At 39.4% G+C, this 20,510-nt stretch overlaps 1 protein-coding gene across 1 annotated transcript; it reads right to left on the reverse strand.

Annotated features, from left to right (window-relative positions):
• Positions 1-871: 871 nt before the first annotated feature.
• Positions 872-19,277, reverse strand: LOC117423870 (pre-mRNA-processing factor 6-like). The gene is made up of 22 exons (XM_058990962.1): positions 19,226-19,277; positions 17,645-18,038; positions 16,460-16,619; positions 15,891-16,009; positions 15,596-15,674; positions 15,072-15,248; positions 14,127-14,279; positions 13,851-13,945; positions 13,377-13,533; positions 12,841-13,003; positions 10,841-10,959; positions 10,034-10,252; positions 8,900-9,022; positions 8,413-8,534; positions 7,789-7,927; positions 7,476-7,595; positions 6,104-6,280; positions 5,777-5,910; positions 5,537-5,628; positions 2,643-2,757; positions 2,223-2,349; positions 872-1,867 (listed from the first exon to the last, which is right to left on the reverse strand). Exons 1-22 carry the CDS (start codon positions 19,272-19,274, stop codon positions 1,715-1,717), a joined length of 3,186 nt encoding a protein of 1,061 aa, XP_058846945.1. The 5' UTR covers positions 19,275-19,277; the 3' UTR covers positions 872-1,714.
• Positions 19,278-20,510: the final 1,233 nt, after the last annotated feature.

Raw genomic sequence — 20,510 nt, forward strand, 5'->3', positions numbered from 1 at the left:
GATCTGGTAGAGCACATTTAATTGCAGTGTTTAGCCACTTCAAGTGACCTTCTAAAAGGTATTGACAATGTCAACCCAGGGGACTTTATCAACCTGAAAAAAGAAACAAGGACCAGGGGTCACAAATGGAGATTAGATAAAAGGGTATTCAGAACAGAAAATAGGAGGCACTTTTTTACACACAATATTGTGAGGGTCTGGAACCAACTCCCCAATAATGTTGTTGAAGCCGACACCCTGGGACCCCTCTAGAAGCTGCTTGATGAGATTCTGGGATCAATAAGCTACTAAAAACCAAACAAGCAAGATGGACTGAATAGCATCCTCTCGTTTGTAAACTTTCTTATATTCTTAAATGAACCACCGAGATATACATGCTCCATAAAGACAGGTTTGGCAAGTTACCCCTGAGAAATATGTATCCTGACCAAACTATTCTTCTTCAACTTGGAAACCAGAACCAAGTAATGTACTGTGGGATCTAATAGACATTTTAACTGCATCGTAAAATTAAGCTGCCTTTTAAATGCTTCCTTTGCATTTGACAACAAGGCATTCATAACAATTGAATACATGCTCAATTAAAGTCTTGTAACACACTATGACCTTTGGGATGCCGATAGGATTAATGGCAGGTGAACACAGGGTTTTGAACCATCCTAGCCTAAGGTAATATGGCACACCAACCTGCTTTACATTACAGGTCCCAATGTCTTGTTTTATTTAACAGGATGTTCTTATCCCTTATCCCCCAACAAACATATTTTGTTTCATATCCTTGTAAAACATCAAGGAATTTATATCCTTTGGCATTTGAGATCAATTTGAAGACAAACATGAACAACTTTAAGAAACTCTGCCCAGAAAATAATTAAAGGCAGGCATTTTTATTTATTTGTCATTATTGTTATGCCAAAGTGTACCAACTCTCAGACAATAGTTTGATGAACTGCAGTTTGTAAATATTGTATTTATGCACATACGAGGAAAAGCAAACATCACCTGTACGTTAATGTATTATTTTACACCAGTAGGCAGTTTCTGACCTTAAAGCTGCAGTGTCCAGAAATCATGTCCAATTTTTACACTCCACTGAACTTCAGATTACTACTCTTTTTCTATAGCCATATAAAAGCAGAACATGTTGACAGCCTAGTTTGTTAACATTTACCATTAAATTGGGCACAACTGAAACTTACAGGTTAGCAATATCTTAAAAAAAACAAAAAACAAAAAAAAAACACCATGAGATAAGTAACAAGCTTCTTTATGTAAAAAGAAACTCTCGTGCGGCACACAATTAAGAATTTAATACATCTTTAGTTCCAAACAGAATACTGTAGCAATGAATTTGTATATTTTAAATTTTACAAGAATCTTAACTATACAGAACAAACCTAAAAATGTACGTCCTTTTTAAATCACATTTCTGTTCGTGGCCACCAGTAAGTGAACTGACCTTAAATCTAAAGAAGAAAAAGCAATATGATGGACTACACAAAAAAAAGGCACACATTTTAAAACGATATTTTTTTTTTAATCCAAAATGAATCGTCACTTGTATTAAGGGTCGGGGGGTTGACTTGAAATCATCGCTATAAAAAACACAAAAAACACAAACACAACGCTCATTACCTTTAAAGCCTGAGCATGCTCTATCTTAGCTGTGCAAGGGTAAATAAAGTATAAAAATAATGTATGTTTAGCGTGCTGTTCAGAATGTGTTTTTGATTTTTGCAGCGACGAGGACGAGGATCTCTCCGATCTTCTTCTGCCAGTTGAGGATGTGCTTGGACTGCTCACACCAGAGCTCCCCGTGCCGCGGCTCCACGTTCTCACAGCGCTTCATCACCTCGCCCTGCTGCTCCTGTGGAGACAGGATCCACACGCACACAGATCACAATTCACAGTCCACATGTACACTTAAAAAGATTTAACGCACAAGAGGAAATGTACAATTAAAGCAATACTAGACACTGCAGACTTAGCCATCTCCCGCAGTGTTTCAATACTGCAATTTTTTTTAAATAATCAATACATGTATGTATGATCGAATCGCCAATATCCATAACGTATATACATTGGCGACCCCAGTCTCGTGTAGATTAATATTAAACAATGATTTTGGTTTTCATCACGCATACAGTCTGCACTGCATTTTGGGTATACGCCATTAAGCATTATTTTTGTTCAGCTCCTGTTCCCGGTAAAAGACCCCATACCTCCGTTCCATGTTGCAATTCAAACTTGTAAAAGAAAGCCCAGGCATCTCCCAAATCGGGTTCAATTTTAACTGTCCTGTGAAACCACTCTCTGGCTTTGGTTATCTTTCGTTCACTCCAGAACAACCTGTAACAGAAATCAAGATCATCTTTATCATCCTCATTATCATTTCTGGGCAGCTAATCGATTCAACATTCACATGCAAAAGAAAAAGGAGCTTGCTGAAAAACAGCAGATCCAATTGAAGCAACATGGGAGTTGTCAGTATAGACAGAGGTTCATTTCAGGTTTTTGCTACACAGTGCAGCTTATTAGAATGTGAAAACCTGCTAATTTCAGTATATCCTGTTGTAATCTATTTACATCAAACTTATTATACAGACATTTTCATAAGCACACTGCTCAACCATTCACATTACTTTGCAACTGCCAGCAAGACATGGGGATCATGTTCACATTTCTTTAAAGCGTCTACACTCTTCGTCTTTCTTTGTGGTCTAGCTTCAAGGAAAACTGCTTCAGCCCAAAGAATTCCTAAAAAAAAAAAAAAAAAAACCACACAGGTTAATTACTTTATATCACCACAAAGATTTGATCTGTTACTGCAATTTTCAATTAGAGAACAACAAATGACACAGTCTCCCCATTCATACAGTGTTTAATACATGCATATTTATCCTTTTATACCACAGTGAATATGAACAGTTTCTTCCAATGATTTGCAGTAATAATTCTGTATATATTTGAACACGACAGCAGCGTTCGGACTGTTCAGACAACAGGAGTTTGGATGAGCCAGACCCTATTGTAAACGCAGCTTTTTATTCTGTACAATCCAAAGCTAAAATGTTACAAACTCAATCTCCTGCAAGACTTGCCAGGATGACCTTGTTAGCTTTTGAGAATAGTATTCCATTAAAGCTACCAAAATTCAACCACTGGATTACCAATGGATTAAATATCACTACAAAGAATAGTCAAAGGCTTAAAATGCAGCTCATCCCCCAGAAGAAATTTGCTCTTCTACCAATGCTGCAAGTCTTCTGTTCAGAACTGCACCATACCCAAAAAAGAAAGAAAAACCACACACACACACACACACACACACACACGCCTTACCCTTTATTCCCTTGCCAACACACCACTGTGCAAGCCTTTTGGATCCTCAAAGACAGGTGAAAAGTATGGAAATGGCCAAGCCTACAGAACAGCATCTAACACCCCAGACCAGTCACCAATTCAATTGTAAACATCCTTCGACAAGTTTATGGATTTTTATAAATTCCAGCAAAAGCAGACACTCACAATGACCTAATCATGGAAGAATTTTACAAACCACTAACTCCGCCTTTCTTTAGCATCATTAATTGAAACCATTGCGAGTTTTGCAGAAAAAACGAGTTGTTCATTTTCTTTACTCTGTGTGCAGAAAACTTCAGGATTAATGTTAGATAATTATCAGGGAGTTTGGTGGTACTCCCCCCAAGCGCTATGATGGCATCATTATATTTTATTTTTTTATTCTCAAATCATACACCACTGAATTTTATGGTCCTGAACCCCAGTATGCATTAATGCAGGTCCAAGTTAAAATCCATTTTAACACTAAATAGTTTTGCAAATGAATACATCCAACATTTAAAAACATCACTTTGAAACATTTTTGTTTTTAAATCAACAATGCAATATTTGTATCTGTGTAACTGATTAACACCTATATGGAACAGTTAATTAATTGGGAGCACGTTTATATAATGCTGCGTATCTTTGTCCACCAGTTAGTGAATCATTACAAAAACCCACAAAGAATAAAACATGCTCCTCACAGACCTGGCTAACACCTAACTTAGAAGCACAATCTTTATGGTTTGGTGAGAACATTGGCATAAACTGCTTGGGGAGTACAGGAAATACAGCCTGCCAGTGATTACAAGCTCACACCTGGTGTACTGGTCCTGTAGCAGGAGTTCAAGAGCAACTCAACAGCCTGTTCAGGCCCTCAAGTCATGAAAAGTTTGACTTCCCAGACAAAGCATCATATTTATTCATATTCCTTTAGAAAAACCAATCTACTTGAACAACTGTTCAAAATGTTTGGATAAACAGTAAACGTGGGGAAGGCTTGTTTTCAGCATGGTTTGACATTTAAAATCAAATGATTATTTAATTAGTCCCGTTCAGGAACATTGTGAAACTATGAAGGTTCTTTATAAGAACATTCCAGTTAAAATAAACAAACACCCTAGATTTAACCCACATGTTCAATATCTGAAAGAGTACATCTTACTCACTTGGTGTTAAAACTTTCTCTTAAAGCATTTGTCACGGCAGACTACACATGAAGCACTGTAAAGCCGCAACATTTCTCAACTGTACACAAACTCAATGTTATAACAATTTAATCTCAATGAACCACGGGATGCCAAGGCTGGAATTCTGTTACTGCTTTCCAAGGCATGAATCAGCTTGCTGGCTGTCTGGCTTTAGCGGTTCCATTTCTCATAACAACTGGGCAGCAGTCTATTACACAACTTTTTGCATGCAAGTTCTACATTTAAAACAGACACATACTGGTATTTACATTAACAAAACAGTAATCTTTGTGAATCAGTCATATAGTACATTAGTTATACATTCTATAGCATTCACATACAGACTTTACACACCAACTGGATTCTCCTCATACAGAAGTTAATCTACAGGCTATGCATTTAACCAGCATGTGTGTTGAGGGTTTGCCTCAATTATAATGGGAAGCAAGTTAATAAGCTTAAATAGCATTTTTACTTCTGTAATCTTTGGAAAACACCTCTGAGGGTACAGCACTATAGTACAAAGCATGCACAAAGTGGAATTCTAGCCAGAAAAGGGACTGTCTGCACCTGTAGCACATCACCCTATACAGAAGTGAAGGGAGCTGGTATAGATTCACATTTTCTCAAGGGTTCAACTACACATTGTCAAGGGCTGCTTCAAAAAGGGATGCATTCAGGTTTAGATTTTGGTTACATGGTGGAAAACCCCTGGTCGTTTCTTCTTCTAGATGAGGAAGGTACAGCAGACACATCCTGCTTCCATTGAACCACAGCAGACACTCCTGCCCTGCACAGTGTGATCTATTCATTTCAGCCCAATTAGTTTGCAAGACATTTTGCATTTATTGAAATGAAAGAGACAATGCAAATGTCATCTTCTGCAGCAGACTTAGTGCCATAAATTCATGCAAGAATTTATGGCACCCCAGATACATTTGTATGATATTTAGCTCCACTGCCTACGCAGTTAACCTCTGCTTAGTGTAAATGGTGCTTACCAGAGTTGGGACATTCTTGGAGTGCCTTGGCCATCAGTGTGTTCGCAATGTTCTTGAGACCAGCTTTGTATTCCAGCCTTACAGACTCCAGCCTGAAACAGTCATGACAGTTAATCGAGGACAGTAATAACATGGTAGGCAATCAAATAAATAAATAAATAATTGAATTTCCCACCAAGTGGGATTCACAATAGGCAGATTTAAATAGTAAAACACAGCCATTATATCACAGCCACAAACCAGAGCTCTGGGTTCTGGGGGTTTTTCAGACGGGATTTCTCCAGGATGGCTCTGGCTCTGGTAAGCTGCCCGGCTTTCTCTTCCAGACTGGACAGCAGCAGCCAGAGAGGCATGGACTGCGGGCACTTCTTCAGCTGGAACAGCAATAAGGAACCAAGGGTTATGAGCATTCACAGACTTGGCCAATAAAAATGCATTTTAGACATTCAGTGGAAGTGTGAACGGTGCGAATTGTATAGAGAATGGAACTATACAAGACTATAGATTAGGTAGAGTCAGGATTGCATGGTGCAATTGGTGCACTAGAAGGTTGAGAGAGACCCTTACCCCCTGGTTGTAAGCCTCTCGAGCCTTGTCCATGTTTTCAATCTGCTCCTCGATCTGCCCCTTCATCATCCACAGCTTAGGGAAGTCTTCATAATGTTTCAAAGCCTCACAGCAAAGCTCCTGGGCTGCAGCAATATTTCCCAACACCCACTCTAGCTTCACAGACTTCATAAACACCTGGAAACACACCAGTCACAGAGAGGCATCAGAGACGATACAAAGAGTGCCCTGTATATAGACTGATTTAAGAGCACCGCGTTTACAAGCAACAGGGATAAGGGCAAGGATTTGCAAAGACACACAAAAACAAAACAGGATGGTGCTGAGATTCTGGGGTACACAGGCTTGCAATCTGTGTTTCAAGGATGGAGACAAGCGCTTAGTCAAGTACACAATTACACGTGTCCCATACAGCGCAAATTATTGAACACAGCATTGCAATAACAAGAATTCTCACCTAAAACATTAACATTTGAAAAGGAATCTTGCCAATATGTAAACCAAGTGAGAAGAGTTAATTTCATACTGTAAACCTCTGGAGCGTGAAACCACAACAGGACTACAAGCCATTTCAATTTCACTGCGATCAGTAATCCATGCTTTTCCATTGTTCAGGTTTCACTTACACTGCTGGCAACAGAGGAAGTTTTAGCCACTGATGCACAAGATACAGCTGGAACCCTGGAGATAAGGTGAGGTATGAAAGCAACAGTGCAAAATGCTTTCCCTCTTTGTGAAGTATCAGGTTTACAAGCCTTGATGCACCATTACCTTAAGTAAACACAGCTGTATAATAATATATATATATATATATATATATATATATATTTTTTTTTTTTTTTTTTAAATCGGCATTTAAAGAAATAATAATACATTGAACAATGTTAACCTAAAAAAAAAAAAAAATGTATCAACTGCTGAATACTGTGCATTATGTCTTCTCTAGAGACCTGACTGTAGTACTGCTCCATAGGAGTCCATACCCCATATATTTTTGTTTATTCAAAGATTTAAAAGTTGTCTTAACCCTACACATGCACAAATCAACTTCCTTTGAAGAGCAGGCTGTGCTCTCACTGTAGTTCGCCGTGAGGTCAAACCCCTTTCACAAGAGATTTACGTTTCAAGAACTGCTCTAAGAATGTGTTTCAGCTCAGATGTTCTTAGAAGTTCCCTCAGGTCAAGTCAAAGGTTGTATAAAATTGAGACGAATTACTTTATAATTCAATTGCCAAGTTTATATTAAGTAAGTACTGTGCGTTCTTTTCTTAAATTAAAAGGTTATCAAAAGTGCATGTAGCAAAAAAAAACCAAATACATGTCCGGGACAGACGAGCTGCAGCGTGATCGACACCCTGGTTGCTTTGCTTACCCTTGCAGTGGGGGCGCTGCTCCTGGCTTTTGCCAAAAGCCTTCTTGCTCTTTCATATTCATTGTTTTCAGACTCGAGCTTCACAGCAGCCAACCAAATTTCCTCACTGTTCGGATTTGCCTACAAGAGAACATGCATTGCACGGTCACCGATATCAAAGGTATTGTGCAATTACAACAATTGCACCAAAGGACCCCCTTGGAAGTCAATGGGTTCTCAAAGTGGGTCTTGGTGAGAAAAGTTACAAAAGGGAAACAAACTATCTACAACAGATTTCTTGTCCACATATGCATGGTGCATTCATCACCCTTACCTGAAAAGCCAGTGCCAAAATGCTTCTGGCTGCAGGGACATCACCTGCTTGCCACTTTGACTTTGCACCCATCAGCCACAGGACCTCAGCCTTCGGGCAGTGAGCCACAGCCCTCTGTAACAGTGCCTCCAAAGACTCCCTGCAACAAGACAGCCAGACAGTTACACACACCCCTCATAGTAAACCAGACGCCATAAAACCATTTACCTGGTGTTATCACTATATTCACACATTATGTACCAGTGTTATATCTACAGACAACTAAAGGCAGCTGTTCTTGTTAATTGATGCTTTTATAATATTTCGATGAAGGTCAAAGAAATTAGCACATGCTTTATTACCGTTGACTGTAAATGTTGGAAGGGCTGACAATTAGCCTATTGCTTAGCTGCAGCAGTTGCATATGGAAGTCAAAAGGATTAAACTCCCATTCAAAATGTAACCACATCCAATGGTGAGTCAATGGCCAATACCAACAACTGAATGTAGAAACCAAACAGCATAACACATTGAACCTGGTGTTCATTACAAATTAATAAGATCCTGTACAGCTACCCATTACCAACATAAGTCAATACTTCTACAAGGTGTGGTCTTTAGTCAGGCCATTGTAACTTTGAGTACCGGGTTCCGTGGTTCTTCTCAAAGTACGCTGCTCTCAGCCACACACTCTTTTTGCTGGGGAAGACCTGAAGAGCGTGGGCATAAATGGCTCGTGCGCACTCCACGGCACCATGGGAAATGCACTGAGGAAAGGGAAGAGCAGCAAGACAATGAACATGCTGATCAAGAATGTTGTCACCAATTGTCAGTCAGTTTACAGCCACTGGCAACTGGTGTCTGAAAAATATTTAACTTATTAAACAAGTATACCCATGTTTAAAAAATAAACTTGAAGCGTACCAGGTAAAACGAGTAAATACCGTGTTTATCTAGATTTAGTTGAACACCTAAAAAAGGCAGGATTTGTCCGTCAGGATTATAAAATACAAAAAATATCCTTTAAAATGGATTTTGCAAAGTATATATTAAATAGAAAGGCAACATGTTTTTTTTTTTATGTACGCAATTCCTGGTAATGTTTGATTGCACGCAAAACAAGAATGCATACACTTTCTGCGTCTTCCATCCAGGTGTGCTTACAGTCCTCCTCTTCAATCCCGATGCCGATCACGGCTCTGATGACAGCCTGACAAGTTGCCACGCTGCCAGCCTTATCGCACTCCTCTGCATCCTGAAAATCAACAGCAGGGTGTTGTGCTTAAATACCTTTCAAATGTAAAAATACATCCAAGGAACAGCAGAGTAAAGTCACGTCAAGGTGACCAAAATTCATAAACCTGGTGGCTTATCTAGTTCGTTTTTTGGACTCTCAAGCACGAAAAATGGTTGTGCTAGTTTATTCTGTTAAAATGCCCGTCCTCTAAAAGCTTTCTTCTCATTTTAGTGACCCACTTTTAATATCTAAACAGGAGCCAAACTCAAAATGGAAAGCGTCACCTATATTTACAGGCGTCATCACAGCAAGGAAAATATATATTTAATTAAACGGCAACTTGGCATTCTTTCACGTCTTGTTCTTAGTGTGTAACAAAAATGCCAAGTGACAAGCCAAGTCCTATTATTCTCATGGGTGCTTGGCAGTTTTAGAGGGAAAGTCACTAGAGAAAAAAAAAACTGCTACAATAGTTGGCCTTATGATAAATAAATCATTGTTAAAAAGATTAGAAGATTGTATCCTGTGAACAGAGAATCAATGTTCATTAGTGCAGTCATGTTTACCAGAAATTACCTGAAATCATAAAACCCTGCTCCTTGTTTTTTTTTATATAAGCAAGAGTGTCACTCATTCATTTTATAAATACAGACATACATGACAACTATATTTGTTGACATACCAGCACATCTTAACATGTATACAACACATTAAAGTAAAAAAACAAACAAAGCAAAGCCTTATTTTTTTAAAAGCAGTTGCCGAGTACGATCGTTTTTGTGACTTATAGTAAGCCAATATGGGTGTGTATAAACCATCTCTTATTATGAGAGACATTACTTGACACTGTTTGTGCCGCCAGAACCAAACCGCGAAAAGACAACCAGAGACAGACAACCTATAACTCGGATGAAATTGTTCATAAACAGTTATAACAGTCTCAGTTTATTGTCTTCGTTTATTGCCACAAATATGATCACTTGTGTACAAGATGCTGCTTATTGTTGTAGACCTCCAAAGAGCCTTCACCTGAATCCACTGCTCCCTGTTGATCTCGACTCCATTGGCCCGGAGAGAGGTGATAGCTCTGTCAATGATCTTCTCCACCATCTGAGTGTTGCCATTGGCTTCCTCCAGCTTGGCGGCAGTGATCCAGATGTGACGGTCAGTGGGAATGTTTTCACGAGCTTTGTTCAACACCCTCCTGGCGTTCTCATAGGTCTCCAGTCTGGCGAGGGCCAGCCAAAGCTAAAGAGCGAACAAGAAAAAAAAAACTGGGTTAAATGAAGCAATAAAGGAGGCCACTGTGAACACAAGTAAATACCGAGAACTCCACTTGGCATAAACAAGACAAACATGTTTCAAATTGCCCAGAAGGGCACAAGACGTGGAGTTTTTTTGTCTTCTAAATGCAAACAAATACACTGGGATGTTTCCACTCTCCTATGATTTGGTGACTGGAAAAACAAAAAGCTCCTGTCTGGCACAGTGACAAAGTGCACTGCTGAGACGACACTTTTAAAAGGTCATTAATTCCTTGTACTGTCTAGCAAGATGACAGTAAAGTAATTAAGAGATTTGACTTTGAATTCTAATCACGCTTGTCTGAAGAGTGCTTTGTTTGCCAACAGGAACAACAGTTGCACTCAGAAGTAGCGATAACAGTTTACAGATAATACAGACACCTGTGAATGAGAGACATTATTGAGCAATAATATATTCTGACTAAAAGGTTACTATCGATATATCTATCTATCTATCTATCTATCTACACACCAAGGTCTTCAGAGTAAGTCTGAGGTATGAGAGAAAGTCACTTCTCATCAGTATGGTTACCTCAACACTGGTTGGACAGCACTCTACAGCCCTGCTGAGCATAATCCTGGCATCTTCGGGCTCCTCCAGTTCAACAGCCGCTTTCCAGAGAAGCACTGACTTAGAAACATTCTCGAGGGCTGCAGTGAGAACACACACACACGTTTTCAGTTTAAAAGTTCTTGTTTACACTGGCTGTAAACTATTTACAGAGGATAAGACAACAGAGTTCACAGCTCATTCAAAAGAGCTTTCTGTTGGCAACTGCATCAGGCATAGTATTAAAAGATTGTAAAGAAAAGGCACTGAATATTCAAATTATATACTGTATGCCATCAAGGAGACACTGCCATGCAACACACTGTAGGTACAGGGTGTAGGAATGAGGCACTGGAGCCCATGTGAGTAAGCTTTAGATAATACCTGGTCCTCCTTTTAATCTCTTGCTATTGACCGCATCAAATACAACTGTGCCTGTGAACAGATTCCATTAAGAAATATGGGTTCTCGCTTCCACTTGCATAAAGGATTAGAAATGTTGAAAGAAAAGCTGTTCATGAGGCATCAATTACTTTTCTAAGGAGTGACATTAAGTCTTAGAAGCGGTGCCAGGAGCTGCAAATCCACACTGGGTGCCAAGAAATCTCTGCCTTTGCCATGCAGACGGTTATTCTTTTTACAGTAAACAGGCAGGAAAAGGCTGTTTTTCTAGAACACAACTACTGCACTCCATTAACGTGTTCGCTCTCAAACAATATGCCGCTAGAATATACTATGACGAGTCTTCCAAATTGTTTTTCATAGAATCCACATGCGGGGTGTGTATGGGTTTGCGTGCGATCTGCTCACCCGTTTAAAACCTCTTAAGGCAACTGCAAATAGTTTATCTACAGTAACCAGTGTATCATGCCCACGAAGGGAGGCTGACCCAGTCTGTCTAATCTTGCAAAATGCTGTGCAAAGAAATAAAAAAATGTAATAAAACAAAAAAGCTTAAAGCAAGTAGGTGCAGATAAAATTGAGAGGCACAGATCGCCTGCAACAGCAGAAATGAAAGCTTTTAAAAAGAGGAAACAGCCCATTAATCTTTGTGATCAAAGTATGCTTCTTGAAACTTATATGGAAATATACTGGGCCAAGGGAAGCAAGAAATACCAGTAGCTCACGGACGACAGACTAAGGATTGACTAGAACTCAGTTTCATCAGATTGGTAGTTTTTCAGCTTTACTTTATTCCCAGCCCAGCAATTCAGATTGTATCAGGTTTGGGTTTTTTTTTTGTCCACACAAAAAAAAAAAAAAACACAACAGCAGCTTGTCAGAGAGCATCTCCCAGCTGCGATTTTGAAATATAAAACCTTAATAAAACCGCTTATTCTAAACAACTTCTCATATAGCCAGCTATGACATCAAGACTATTTGAACTACCATCTGGAGTCCCAAACTTGCCTGCAAATCACTTACATATTCTCAGTTGTTCTTTCATCAAAGTGACAAAACGGGTTTGACTGATTGCCAACACTTTCCCAAGCTGAAAGTTTCACTCAATTTAAGATTGAAGTCTCACATACGGCTGTACAGAACTAAATACTAGTGCTCTAGTCCAAAGTAATGAATACTTAAAAGTTACAGCGAAAGTCCCAATATAAACAGTGTTTACTGTCTTAAGAACTTATTTCCAGAGACCTCATTAAAATCGTCTTTGTAACCATGGACACAAATTCTTAAATACATAAAAACATGACCATGGATACAGTATATACTATCAATTCACTAATACTCCATGAAGCATATCAATTCACTAATACTCCATGAAGCATAGGATGCCTAGCAGGCAGTTTAGGAGGCTGAAATATTTACTTGCAATACGGTGTGTTATCGATAGCAAATCAACCCTTTGCAGCCCAGTGTCCAATATATTTGACATCATGTTTAAACAGTAATTAAACGGGTATGGGAACGCACCAGGGCAGTGAATGGTTAACGTGCATGCAAACATAGTGACTCTGCTTGGCGCTCACCTTTCCGGAGGACACGTTTCTTGGCCCGGATGTCTGTCTCGAGCTCGGCTGCTCGGATGTAAATCCGGACAGACTGAGGAAGGTGCCGGACAGCCTGGGCCACCACAGCCTTCGCCGTGTCCCCGGGCTGCAAACGGGCTGCTTCCAGCCACACGTCTTCACTCTGAAACACATTCAAACACATCACACAACTATACAGTCTACAACACCAGCTAGCAGAAAATCGGTTTCTGCTGTTGTGAGCAGTCTTTACATGCATTCCTGGAATACTGGGAAGTTATATCCAACGGCTGTGCGTTTACGTTTCCCATTGTATGGGTTTATTGTAAATGTTTATAAAAATTGTGGAAATTAGATTTCCATCCTTCTCATCTACCCTGATCAAATACATTCATTGAAGTAAAATTAAAATATCACGCGTTTAAGGTACCTATACATACACATACCCTGAAGCCAGGAGGCTGTCTCATATTTATGACATGGTAACACCAGAACCTGCAGAGCTAATGTCCTGTAGAGTTGTTTCCAGCCCTCACCTTTGGGCACATCTCTGTGCCCTTCATTATGAGGTTCCTGGCGACCTGCAGTTTGCCTGTGACCTCCTCCAGTCGAGCCGAGGCGATCCAGGCAGGGGGGTGGTGTGGGTTCGTTTCACGCACAGACTTCAGCAGCAGCCTGGCCTTCTTAATATCACTGGTTTAAAAGGTAATTAATAATCATAATAATAATAATAATAATAGCCATTGCATAAGATGTCATCTTGCGCAGTTTGGTTGATTTCCGATGTGATTTATAATAATAATAATAATAATAATAATAATAATAATAATAATGGCTGGGGTCAATTGTAATTCCCATGTCAAGTCCTTGAATTAGAATTGAAAAAAAAAGGAACTGACCCCAACCCTGATAATCATAATTATATTATATTTTCAGATTTTCCAATTTTAGTTCATTTTAAAAATTTACAGAATTTATTTTAAGAAGGGAAAAACTGATTGTCAGCTTACTTAATATCCCCTCCGTGAGTTGGGATCATAGAGTTGAGATCAGTCAAGTAACCCTTGGGGTCCACAACTGTCTGCCCGCTGACCGAATCAGACACCTGTAGAAAAAAAACAGATCGTAACAATCAGACCAAGCAAAGCACAAGCGAACAAATGCTTGAAATTCTAAGCCATACAAGCAGGTGTCTAGCACTGGTTTCCTTTTTGTTGTTGAACTTTATTAATTCAATGTTCAGATGTTCATAATTACCCAGCAGGTAATTAAGAGTAGTCACTCACCTGACTGAGCCGCATGTCCATCAAGGTATTCCTGGCCTGGCCGATCTTCCTCATGTCCAGCTCCCCTGTCCCTGGGGTCATCAGTCCAGGGGTCAATCCCCCCGGAAAAGGAGAATTCAAACCACCAGGGAAAGCGCTCAAACTATCAAATTGCTACGATTAAACAGATAGACAATCATGTTTATATGGTATATTTTAGTAAAAACACAAAAAACAACAAAAAAAACAACATTTACATACATATATATATATATATATATATATATATATATATATATATATATATATATATATATACACACACACTACTAGAGCCTTCCAAGAAACAGGGGATTTCTATGATGGCCTGGGGCTGGATTCAGAACTGGAACTCCTGGGAACCAGAACTTGCAGCTTTAAAACTCAACAGCATCCAAAATCAGATATAAAATGTTGTAAATATTTTATGACCTCTAATCTTCTTAACATTACGTGCTAGAATCAGAGCTTTGCAAAACTTACCAAAATACTATGTGAAACACTGACATCTACTGGAGGGTTTTAAACTGTCAATGCACAGATTACAGCAAAACAGAAGCATTTTACCTGATGTTCTAATACATTCAAGTGGTCAATGCTGACTTTGTTCCACCAAGGACACTGTCCAATTTTATTATGCCATCCTGGGGGTGAGTAGGCTTTGCTATATATAGCAAAAGCAGGGATGGAAACATGCCTCCTATTGCATAGCAGTTTCACCCACTCCAGGTTTTAAAATGTGCCTGATTAGCCACTGTGTATAGGTAATAAGCTTAGGTGGGTCTTATTAAACTCACAACAAAACCAGGAATGGATCAAACTGCTATGTTATGGGAGTCTTATTTCCATCCCTGCAAAAGATACAGATCCAACATCATATGCAGCTTTTTGCTGGGACTTGAAATGTTTTCATATTCGAATACTAACCGCTTGCCTCGGATCTACAGATGTGTTTTTTTCTCCAGACTGCAAGTGTTTGGCGAAGAAGCTGTCTGGTACAGGAGTCAGTTTTTCATGGCGTGGGTTCCTCTGCCGCTTGTTTCGGGCATCGCCAACTTCAGGAATACTGAGCCACTCTTCCTCGGTGACCTCGGACAGCTTCCTCTACATCAGAAACATTACAAAATTAACTTTTCTGAGCAATCCTCTGTGTATTAACCTAAATCTTACCAGTAACATCATCTGAAAAACCTCCATCACTATTGTAATGAATGAATGCAACATGCATGTGTCTGCAAGACAATGTGCACAGCATATAAAAAGGCACTATTCCAAATGTTTCATGTTAAAATTCAAAACTATTAACACCCCTATATATTTCATTCCTAAAGTGGTCTTGCAAAACACAGATGCAGCATTTACACAAAAGACACAATACTTTAAGTTTTCTGCATTCAGTTTAGCGTTTATAAGCACAGCCCAGCAAAGCGTGCAATTCTGGAACTACATGCCTTCAGATCGGAAAACTGCTGTTGAATTTTGGGACGCTCCATACGGTACTTCTCGATTTCCTCCTTCTCTCTCAGTTCCCTGGACAAGGATGAAAAAAACATGTATTTAAAGGGAAACACAAAGCAGCGCTACCTGATAACCTTTTCACATAGAAGTTCCCCATTTTAAAAACCAACGCAAGAACGCACAACTGAATTTGTTTTATTGTTGTATATAAAGTTCTTTCTTGTATTTATTGAATGCATTTATTTTCCACATCAAGGACTTGACCGCTTATTTAAAGTCAGCACTTACCTTCTTTCTTTTCTCCTTTCATCCATTCTCTTATCAAGCGCTGAATAAATAGCATCTGCCTCTTCATCATCTTTCTCATACGGACCGCTTGAAAACAAGCTGCCAGCGTAGCCGTTAAACTGAATTAAAAAAAATAAAAAAAAGTTTAAAAGGAGTGCGAACCCAAAGGCTTTTTAGATCAACTTCATTCTCTTTGCACCAACTTTACAGTTATTGATCCCCTTTAAGATATTTTGCTTGTATTTTATACTTCAATTAGGAATATGCCGATATTTCAACGATGTTTAGTGCTTACTGCATCCTAGTTCTGTAGACCAATGGTCGACCTGTAATCAGACGATGTGAACAAAGGTGCTAGGGTGAAGAAGATTAACGTGTTTGAAATACTGAGGCAATCAGCAGATATGCGTGACAAACTGTTTCTGGTGCATGGTGGAAAAGATACGACATGTTTTGAGAGCCATCTATGCCAGGTATACTACATGCATTTTTTTTTATTTTTTTATTTCTAGCCTCCTTCATAATCAAGACACCGTGGATATGTACAGCCGCTGTGTACTGTCCCACACCTCATCATAGTTGGTGTCATTGAGATCCTCCTCTTCGTCCTCCACCTTCTTCATCTGATCCCCCACGGTCCTCTTCCCTGGAGGAGCATGGCGATCATCCACCGGGTCGTTGGCATCTCGGGCAGGACCGATATCAGAACGCGTGGTGAAACCAGTAGCACTGAAAAAAAGGAAAAATGGGTCACCACTGCTAAATCTCAGATATTCCTTGTACCAGGACATAGCGCCGAGCTGAACCCTCGACCAATAACAACAATATTATTTTTTTGGACTTTTGTCACTGCATATATTTCCAACCAGAAATAAGATATTTATTTTAATAAATTAGTCAACACTCTGACAGTGTTAGTCAGCAACAGGTCATTAGAAAGAATACCAATAAGAGCTATAGATGTTATTGAAGACTGAAATTCAAAACAGCGATGTGCAGTAGAGCAATGCCGATTCTGGATTTTTACACTGTGTTCTATATGTCTTTAGTGTGACAGGTTACTGAACACTTTAAAAACAGGCGCCTGCAGCATTCACTTTCATACAGAAGACTTTCAAGATGATGTATACTGTTCCACATGTATTGCTAATGGTCGTTTAACGGTGTATCATGCACACTATACCACTGTATTTACAGTTCTGATACTGACAGCCCGCCGCAGTAGTTTGTTTTTTCATCAGCACACGTTTCCTTTACGTACCACTTTGTGTTTACGGCACTCGTGACGTGCGTAGTACGTACAGAAACAAAACAGACACGCAGTAAATCTGCCACACGAAGTTGCAAACATCCACCGGTTTGGGTTAGCTAGACTCCAGAAAACATTTTACAGCCTATAAAAAGGTTCAATGTAAAATGCAGCCGTGCCAAATGGCTTCAAATGTGTTCTGTTCTTTACATTTATAGCTTGTTCTAGTTGCACAGCGACGCGTCTGAATGAAGTGCTCAAACACGCACCCCTGCACATACTGCAGCCTGTGCGGTTTATTTTTACTGCACATACTGCAGCCTGTGCGTTTTATTTTTACTGCACATACTGCAGCCTGTGCGGTTTACTTTTTACTGCACATATTTCTTTATTTCTGAACCAAGCGTGACTCTCACATTGGTTATACACGGGTTCATATGGAGTTGGTTAGTACTAGATTCTAAAGCAGGCAAAGGGCCTACCGCAGCCAAGTGAATGCACTTACCCTCTGCCGAGCCCAGGCACATATCCCAGCGGTGCTGGCATGCCCAGAAAGGGCTTCTTCTTTTTTTTGAGCGTCCCGGTCAGGGCTGACGCCGCCCCAGCCGCGGACAGGCTCGACGTTAAACTTCCCCCACCACCGCTTCCACCAGCACCGCCGCCGCCGCCTCTGCCTCCTCCACCAGCAGCACCGCCGCCTCTGCCTCCTCCACCAGCAGCACCGCCGCCTCCTCCTCTGCCTCTACCTCCTCCACCGCCGCCTCTGCCTCCGCCAGGCGGTCCTGTTGATTTCGATGCCATCTTTGCAGTCGTTTCTTCTGCAGCTTTCCGGAAACGCTCGCCTTTAGGTCCCAGTAATGCTTCACGTTGGAAGGGGTTCAGATCCGGTTTTGATGTCTCTGTTTAGGAAGATCAATATTAAGTTAGCGCCCCCCAGCGACGGGGGTTTGAAATAAAATGTGTTTCCCAACCCTTGAGCCTATCGTCATCAGTAGGAATTGTTAGCTAGCAAGCTATCTGTTTTAGTCTCACAAAACAACATTTTAGATTTCAGGACAGGACGGTTTAGTTTTGTAGAAAGCAGATCATTTAGTCTAAATGATTGTAACGGTTCTTTTTATTTCTTTTTCAGTTTATCTTCTTCGATTAAATTAAACTGGATTTAGCAGATTGCTACCAAGAAACGTTTTATGAAACTGTCCCCAGGCTTTTAGTTAACTTCTGATACTAAAACAGAGTTTTGGATTAGCATATGGAAACAAATTAAATAAAAATGACCCCCCCCCCCCCAAAAAAAATAAATAAATAAATAAATAAATAAATAAATAAATGAGATGAAATGTCATATATTGTCATTAAAAAGTAAAAAAAATAAAAAACATTATCACTTGTAACAATGAGTTTAATTTACAAATTGAATTATGGTCGATGTAATATATGCAGGAAACACCAGAGGGCAGCAGAGTAATCTAAAACAGACTGCACTCAAAGGTGGGATGATTTACTACACCGCCAAAATTAGGTGAGTTTTCACCCAAACTTGCGTGAAGGACTAGGGAGTGTTTTTACTCTGCTTAGGCTTAAATATTTGACTAAATGCATAACCAGTTCTCTCACTTTTGGTATGCTGGCCTCTAGTTATCGTCCTTTAGTCCAGATTCACAATCATTTGAGAACAAATTTGATTCAACCCATAACTTTAAAATGACGCCAATCCATAACCGACTGATTACCAAGAAGACAAACTTTTCGACTACTGCCTTTAATCTATTTTTACCCCAACAAAAAGCGATGACATAAAATCCCTTATCCAGGGCGACTTACAATTGTTACAAGATATCACATTATTTTTACATACAATAACATTATTTTTTACACATTATTTTTACATACAATTGCCCATTTATACAGTTGGGTTTTTACTGGAGCAATCTAGGTAAAGTACCTTGCTCAAGGGTACAGCAGCAGTGTCCCCCCACCTGGGATTGAACCACTCCACACATTTATAGAAATGTTATTCAATTAGTTCATGCGTCACCTATTTACTATTGATTATGTTACGATTATTCCACACCAAAACAAATACCATTTAGAATGTAGACGTCTCCTCTGAGGTTGTTCATCGAAGCGCTCATTATTTTAGTTTGAAGCATGTCAGAAAAATTGAATTAATTAGGCTAACGAGTTAACTGCAAGTGCAGAGCCGTTCACTTGGCAGAAATTGCTAAAAAAAAAAAAAAAAAAAAAAAAAAATCAGTCAACACCCATATTCGCTTCAAAAAGTTTCCCATAGTAATAAAGCATAGTGAAAACATGGCTAAGCATAGCTAAGCAATGAAGCTCTGAGAGGTATGTCAAAGCGTATTAAAAAAAATGATTTAGAAGGAACCCGATTAAATTCTTAGCACATTAAAATAGCGTTTTAAAGTATTGCCACGCCTACAGCAAAGATGTATAGGACCACCTGATTGTTGCGACCACTCTGAGGAATCCAAAACAGCCTTCCTAAATACGCAAGCAGTATTTTTGTAATAGTTTTGGGGCACTACACCTTAGCAGTGTTTTAAAGCGTTGAAGAAACTGTTGAGGTACAGTCTGAAGGAGTCATGGGTAGAACCCTTTTAGTATGGGTGCCAATAAAAACAAAGGAGTGGAACAAAATGAGAATAAAACAAAGGAATACGAATGAATAGAAGCTCCAGATTCTTCTTGGCAAGGGCTCAGTTTGAGCTCTATTTTAAAGATCTGAAACGGAAATGTATACTGAAAAATATATAGAAATGTAAACATTATAGTCATTTCAATGTAAAAAAATATTTTTTTTGATATTTTTTTTCTCTGAACCTTAAAATGAGTTCTAACAGTATGTCAGAGTTTATTTTTATTTTTTATACTAATTTATGTGAAATGTGTTACCATCAACCTTGTCTGAACAACCTGGTATTAATATACTTCAGCAGCTTCTTTGAAATTAAATGAAGGCACCACAGTGCTGAGTGGGAAAGATAGATGATGCATCAAATAAATAAAACCCTGTGAAAGAAATGAAATGCTAACCCAAAGATCTTGTGGTCCCCTTTGATGTGTTCCACAAGAATACTTAGCCTTTGCAATTTGCCTCAGTCCCTCCCAGGGCACTGCACCTGTTTGGTCAATGTGCCTTTTGTGCTCCAGGACATTACATAAGTGCCCTTACACTGAGGAAAGCAGTGACTGGAATAATGTAGATGCTCCACATTAACACTTAAGCCTTTTGGCAACAGGAAATAAAGCATTAAAACTTTGTAGGTAAAATGGAAAGAGCACTCAGCTTACATAGATTGTATTAAAATAGATTTCTTATAGCATGAACAGGACCGTGATATATATCA

This window comes from Acipenser ruthenus, chromosome 18, assembly GCF_902713425.1.
Source record: "Acipenser ruthenus chromosome 18, fAciRut3.2 maternal haplotype, whole genome shotgun sequence".
NCBI classification, from domain to species: domain Eukaryota; kingdom Metazoa; phylum Chordata; class Actinopteri; order Acipenseriformes; family Acipenseridae; genus Acipenser; species Acipenser ruthenus.